The sequence below is a fragment of the Echiichthys vipera genome (assembly GCF_963691815.1).
Source record: "Echiichthys vipera genome assembly, chromosome: 4".
Taxonomy (NCBI): domain Eukaryota; kingdom Metazoa; phylum Chordata; class Actinopteri; order Perciformes; family Trachinidae; genus Echiichthys; species Echiichthys vipera.
Genome location: NC_139829.1, coordinates 35,777,300 through 35,784,799, shown reverse-complemented (window position 1 = coordinate 35,784,799; position 7,500 = coordinate 35,777,300). Strand labels below are relative to the sequence as shown.

Here is a 7,500-nt window from a genome sequence, read left to right as displayed (position 1 = left end):
CACACAGTCGTACACACAGTCACACAGTCGTACACACAGTCGTACACACAGTCGTACACACAGTCGTACAGACAGCAGCAGTACTGTTACCTTAGCGGGAAGCAGGTCGGCCTGATGCAGAACCATTTCCTCTGACATCAGCAGGGTTCTGTCTGGACTGCACAGATCCAGAGGCTGTAAACAACAACAACACGAGTCTGATGGGTTCTGATTGGGTTCTGATGGGGTTCTGGTTTTGAGCAGGTAGATGATGGTGGATCAGGTTTTGAGTTCACTGAGGGTCTTTATTTGACTTCTAGACCAGGTAAAGGGTCCTGGATTCTGACCCTGATGATGATGTTCTGGACCAGGTAAAGGGTCCTGGACTCTGACCCTGATGGTGATGTTCTGGACCAGGTAAAGGGTCCTGGATTCTGACCCTGATGGTGATGTTCTGGACCAGGTAAAGGGTCCTGGATTCTGACCCTGATGATGATGTTCTAGACCAGGTAAAGGGTCCTGGATTCTGACCCTGATGGTGATGTTCTGGACCAGGTAAAGGGTCCTGGACTCTGACCCTGATGATGATGTTCTAGACCCGGTAAAGGGTCCTGGATTCTGACCCTGATGATGATGTTCTAGACCAGGTAAAGGGTCCTGGACTCTGACCCTGATGATGATGTTCTAGACCAGGTAAAGGGTCCTGGACTCTGACCCTGATGATGATGCTCTAGACCAGGTAAAGGGTCCTGGATTCTGACCCTGATGATGATGTTCTAGACCAGGTAAAGGGTCCTGGACTCTGACCCTGATGATGATGTTCTAGACCAGGTAAAGGGTCCTGGATTCTGACCCTGATGATGATGTTCTAGACCAGGTAAAGGGTCCTGGATTCTGACCCTGATGATGATGTTCTAGACCAGGTAAAGGGTCCTGGATTCTGACCCTGATGATGATGTTCTGGACCAGGTAAAGGGTCCTGGACTCTGACCCTGATGGTGATGTTCTAGACCCGGTAAAGGGTCCTGGATTCTGACCCTGATGATGATGTTCTGGACCAGGTAAAGGGTCCTGGACTCTGACCCTGATGATGATGTTCTGGACCAGGTAAAGGGTCCTGGATTCTGAACCTGATGATGATGTTCTAGACCAGGTAAAGGGTCCTGGATTCTGACCCTGATGATGATGTTCTAGACCAGGTAAAGGGTCCTGGACTCTGACCCTGATGATGATGTTCTAGACCAGGTAAAGGGTCCTGGATTCTGACCCTGATGATGATGTTCTGGACCAGGTAAAGGGTCCTGGATTCTGACCCTGATGATGATGTTCTGGACCAGGTAAAGGGTCCTGGACTCTGACCCTGATGGTGATGTTCTAGACCCGGTAAAGGGTCCTGGATTCTGACCCTGATGATGATGTTCTAGACCAGGTAAAGGGTCCTGGACTCTGACCCTGATGATGATGTTCTGGACCAGGTAAAGGGTCCTGGACTCTGACCCTGATGATGATGTTCTAGACCAGGTAAAGGGTCCTGGACTCTGACCCTGATGATGATGTTCTAGACCAGGTAAAGGGTCCTGGATTCTGACCCTGATGATGATGTTCTAGACCAGGTAAAGGGTCCTGGACTCTGACCCTGATGATGATGTTCTAGACCAGGTAAAGGGTCCTGGACTCTGACCCTGATGATGATGTTCTAGACCCGGTAAAGGGTCCTGGACTCTGACCCTGATGATGATGCTCTAGACCAGGTAAAGGGTCCTGGATTCTGACCCTGATGATGATGTTCTAGACCAGGTAAAGGGTCCTGGACTCTGACCCTGATGGTGATGTTCTAGACCAGGTAAAGGGTCCTGGATTCTGACCCTGATGATGATGTTCTAGACCAGGTAAAGGGTCCTGGACTCTGACCCTGATGATGATGTTCTAGACCAGGTAAAGGGTCCTGGATTCTGACCCTGATGATGATGTTCTGGACCAGGTAAAGGGTCCTGGACTCTGACCCTGATGATGATGTTCTAGACCAGGTAAAGGGTCCTGGATTCTGACCCTGATGGTGATGTTCTAGACCAGGTAAAGGGTCCTGGATTCTGACCCTGATGATGATGTTCTGGACCAGGTAAAGGGTCCTGGACTCTGACCCTGATGATGATGTTCTAGACCAGGTAAAGGGTCCTGGACTCTGACCCTGATGATGATGTTCTAGACCAGGTAAAGGGTCCTGGATTCTGACCCTGATGATGATGTTCTAGACCAGGTAAAGGGTCCTGGACTCTGACCCTGATGATGATGTTCTAGACCAGGTAAAGGGTCCTGGATTCTGACCCTGATGATGATGTTCTGGACCAGGTAAAGGGTCCTGGACTCTGACCCTGATGATGATGCTCTAGACCAGGTAAAGGGTCCTGGACTCTGACCCTGATGATGATGTTCTGGACCAGGTAAAGGGTCCTGGATTCTGACCCTGATGATGATGTTCTAGACCCGGTAAAGGGTCCTGGATTCTGACCCTGATGATGTTCTTGGTCTGGACTCGCTGGTTCTGAGTCAGGCTAAAGGTTCTGGAGGGTTCTGGGTTCTGACCTGGACGTAGATGGGGAAGATGAGGGTTCTGGGCGCCGGGATGACGTAGGGTCCGTAGGCGGAGCAGGGCAGGTGGGATTGGATGATGGTGCAGTTCTGGTAGTTGCCATAGTTACTGGGCAGAGCTGATGAAGAGGCGGCGGAGGGGGGCGGGGGCAGGGTGGAGGTGAAGGACCCGGGTCCAGGGTCGTGACCTCTGCTGGGGTGAGTCTGGTACAGTCGCCCTGGAGACCAACGACAGTTCATCATCAGTGACGTCATCAATACTCACGACCACGAGCACGAGTCAGAGCGGCGCCTCACCCAGCGTCCCGGTCCGGTCCTGGTACACGGGCGGCAGCACCTGGAAGAGAGCGGACACCAGCTGTGAGGGACAACAACAACAACAACAACAACAACAACAACAACAACAACGACCTCAACAACAACAAAAACTACAACAACAACAACAACAACATCGCAGATTTAAGGCGTTGGAACATAAAAGAAGCTTTGTCTCGCAGCGATCACAGCGTGAACACGCGTCTGTGGATCGTGTTTTTAAATGAACGCTGCACGAAAGAGAACTGAATTATGTTAAAACGGATTTCCCCTCAAAGATAAAGAACCTTAAAACAACAACAACAACAACAACAACAACAACAACGTCATCAGGATGGTGTTCACGTCCACAGCGTCTCCGTCAGCTCCGCTCTCTAACTGGATCAGACTTTGACTCCGCCTCCTTTCCTCTGACCATAAAAGGGCATGTATGTGACGCTGGGGGGAGGGGCGTACGTCCATCTGACGTTTACCTCCGAGGAGAAGTAAGGGCCAGAGGCTAGCTGTCACTCAAGAGGCCACGCCCCTAATTATTCATAACCTTTGACCAGCCGGGTCCAAACTGGTTCATCTTTGGTCAATAAAGCATGAGTTGAGTTAGCAGCTAGGTGGCTAACGAGCGCTGAGGGTTCTGGACGTTCTGAGAACTACGGACGGTTCTAATCTCTGGCCTGGGAACACCCTCAGACCGGCTCAGGTGGACCCGGCTCAGGTGGACCCGGCTCAGGTGGACCCGGCTCGGGTGGACCCGGCTCAGGTGGACCCGGCTCAGATGGACCCGGCTCGGGTGGACCCGGCTCGGGTGGATCCGGCTCGGGTGGACCCGGCTCGGGTGGACCCGGCTCGGGTGGATCCGGCTCGGGTGGATCCGGCTCGGGTGGATCCGGCTCAGGTGGACCCGGCTCGGGTGGATCCTGATGTGGTTCTGTGAGGAGACACGCTCTGAGACACCTGTAGGCCCCGCCCCCTCAGACTCACCTGCCCTCCTGGATTGACGGGCGACAGGATGATGTAATTGTCCCCATGTGATGATGTCACACGGGTGCCCTTCAGCGTGGTGGTTCGAGGCGAGTAGTCCTCCTCCTCCTCCTGGTCCTCCTTCCTGTCCCTCCACAGAGAACCCAGACCCCCCAGACTGGAGCGGACCCCTGAGCCGTGCCCCCGGCGGCGGCCATGTTTGCTGTGGGCAGGGTGAGGCAGCAGCTTCCTGCCTGTGGTCTGGGAGACAGAGAGGTCAGTGTGGTCGTGTTCAGACCGGCTTCAGGTGGATCTGTGGAAACTCACCTGGGCGTGCGTCGGGGGGCGGAGCAAAGCGTCACATCCGGACCGGAGCTCAGGTAAACCTCGCCACACCACCAACACGATGTGGGACGAGCAGCTCCTGGACACACGGACACAACGTTCACATCAGACGCCAGAGAAACAAAGTCAACACAGAGAGAACGCCACGTTTAATCTGCCTGCAGACGAGACTGAGGGCGCAGAGACGACAGGCTGACGGGAGATTTTCAAAATAAAGGTCAGAGTTAAATCTGCAGAATGTTTCCATGGCAGCAGCCAATAGCGTTGGGCGTTGCTGGTTGCCAGGTTTGTCTGTTGTTGGGTGCAGCTACTGTAGGCTGGTTGCCAGGGTTGTCTGTTGTTGGGTGCAGCTACTGTAGGCTGGTTGCCAGGGTTGTCTGTTGTTGGGTGCAGCTACTGTAGGCTGGTTGCCAGGGTTGTCTGTTGTTGGGTGCAGCTACTGTAGGCTGGTTGCCAGGGTTGTCTGTTGTTGGGTGCAGCTACTGTAGGCTGGTTGCCAGGGTTGTCTGTTGTTGGGTGCAGCTACTGTAGGCTGGTTGCCAGGGTTGTCTGTTGTTGGGTGCAGCTACTGTACGCCTTTCAAATGCACGCCCACATGGCTACACTGCTCCTTGATGCTAACATCACTTTCATCTGCACTTAGCTGCAACGGCTAACGCTAACGGCTAACGCTAACTGTCAGTCAAACTCCTCTAATCCTTGTTTTGATGCTGTGGTTTTCTGGAGGGGACGGGTTCAAACAGGCTCAAACAGACTCCGCTCTCCTGGAGCTGCTGGGCCGGGTCTGACCAACCTGGCAACCCCACTGCTGGACTTCTTTTTTGTTGTTGGGATGACGATGGTGTCCGTCAGACTGTGAGGGGCGGGGTTACCTGATGGTGTGGGCGAGGTCGGCACACTTCCAGGTTTCCACAGGAAGTCCGTTCAGCTGCATGACGGAGTCCCCCTGACGGAGCCCGGACTGGTGGGCTGGACCTCCTGCAGGCGTGAGACAGGAAGCGTTCTACAGTCTGGACCAATGACAGCCCAGCAAAGGATGCCCCCGTCCAATCAGGGGACAGAGAAGTTCAGAACAGACTCAGGGAGGTTACAGTTGTGTGTTCTCTTACCCGGGTCCACGGCCTGGACTCTGACGGGGCAGTCGCAGCAGATCGTGAATCCAAAACCATCCTTTCCCCGAACGACGCTCACCTGGACACAGTCAGAGCACTGTCAGTGTCACCTGGACACAGTCAGAGCACAGTCACTGTCACCTGGACACAGTCAGAGCACAGTCAGTGTCACCTGGACACAGTCAGAGCACAGTCACTGTCACCTGGACACAGTCAGAGCACAGTCAGTGTCACCTGGACACAGTCAGAGCACAGTCACTGTCACCTGGACACAGTCAGAGCACAGTCAGTGTCACCTGGACACAGTCAGAGCACAGTCAGTGTCACCTGGACACAGTCAGTGTCACCTGGACACAGTCAGAGCACAGTCAGTGTCACCTGGACACAGTCAGAGCACAGTCACTGTCACCTGGACACAGTCAGAGCACAGTCAGTGTCACCTGGACACAGTCAGAGCACAGTTAGTGTCACCTGGACACAGTCAGAGCACAGTCAGTGTCACCTGGACACAGTCAGAGCACAGTCAGTGTCACCTGGACACAGTCAGAGCACAGTCACTGTCACCTGGACACAGTCAGAGCACAGTCACTGTCACCTGGACACAGTCAGAGCACAGTCAGTGTCACCTGGACACAGTCAGAGCACAGTCACTGTCACCTGGACACAGTCAGAGCACAGTCACTGTCACCTGGACACAGTCAGAGCACAGTCACTGTCACCTGGACACAGTCAGAGCACAGTCTGTGTCACCTGGACACAGTCAGAGCACAGTCAGTGTCACCTGGACACAGTCAGTGTCACCTGGACACAGTCAGAGCACAGTCAGTGTCACCTGGACACAGTCAGAGCACAGTCACTGTCACCTGGACACAGTCAGTGTCACCTGGACACAGTCAGTGTCACCTGGACACAGTCAGAGCACAGTCAGTGTCACCTGGACACAGTCAGAGCGGACGCTCAGCTCCAAACACACACACACTCGTTTACAACACAGATCTGTCACCATGACTCTGTCTGTTACCGTGACCCCCCCCCCCTGTTGCCGTGGTAACCGCAGACAGAGGAAAGGTCGTCTCGTCCTGAGAGTTTTCTCTGAACAAAGGAACGCAAACGTCCCAGAGTTCAGACTGACAGGCTCATATTAAAACAGCGGGGGGATGTTTGTGCTGCTCCGCAGGACCCCTCAGCTGTTCCAACAAGTGACATCACTGTGACATCATCAGGCCGTGACCACCACACACACGCACACACACACACACGCACCCTTCAGTCAACAACCAGGGCTCCAAACTAACCAGGGTTCTGCCCCTGAGCCTGACAGACACAACTCAGGGCTGAAGAGTTCCTGTTTGAACGAAGTGTTTGTGTAGAGACGGAGACCCCTGTTCAAACACACACACACACACACACACACACACACACACACACACACACACACACACACACACACACACACACACACACACACACACACACACACACACACACACACACACACACACACACACACACACACACACACACACACACACACACACACACACACACACACACACACACACACACACACACACACACACAGACACACACAGACACACACACACAGTCACACACACACACACACACACACACACACAGACACACACACACACACACACACACAGACACAGCTCTAACACACACACAGACACACACACACACACACACACACAGCTCTAACACACACACACACAAACAGGAAACTGGTGGTTTTGACGGGAAATGACAAACAGCCTGTAGTGACATCACACTGAGCAGCCAATCAGAGGAGGCCGATGATGAGAGTCGAAGCAAACCTCTGCAGCATAAGAAGAGTCGCCCCCCCCCCCCCCCCCCCCCCCCACACACACACACACACACACAGAGTTTATTAAAGAGTGTTTTAAAGATTTACCTACTGGCCCCTGCACCAGCTCCTCTCATAGTAAAGTCCATCACAGTGTGTGTGTGTGTGTGTGTGTGTGTGTGTGTGTGTGTTATTTTCAGCAGCATTAGTGGTTAAAAAAGACCTTTGAATGCCTTCCCCGTGCTGCCCTGCGCTAACCACTGTTAGCCACGAGCTAACCCCTGTTAGCCACGAGCTAACCCCTGTTAGCCACGTCAGCTGTTAGCATCTCTCCTGATTTCACTTTAACTGTTTTTGGTTTTTGAGGATTTGATCTTT

At 53.4% G+C, this 7,500-nt stretch overlaps 1 protein-coding gene across 1 annotated transcript in view; it reads right to left on the bottom strand.

The window, feature by feature from the left end:
- Positions 1-7,500, bottom strand: part of LOC310946391 (regulator of G-protein signaling 3-like) — a 19,588-nt gene that overhangs the window by 11,832 nt on the left and 256 nt on the right. Inside the window, exons 2-8 of the mRNA XM_083912837.1 lie at positions 5,295-5,376; positions 5,058-5,163; positions 4,168-4,264; positions 3,862-4,101; positions 2,866-2,905; positions 2,563-2,786; positions 91-174 (exon numbers count right to left, since the gene is read on the bottom strand). Coding sequence (XP_083768963.1) covers positions 91-174; positions 2,563-2,786; positions 2,866-2,905; positions 3,862-4,101; positions 4,168-4,264; positions 5,058-5,163; positions 5,295-5,376 — 873 coding nt within the window. The remainder of the gene's footprint in view (positions 1-90; positions 175-2,562; positions 2,787-2,865; positions 2,906-3,861; positions 4,102-4,167; positions 4,265-5,057; positions 5,164-5,294; positions 5,377-7,500) is intronic.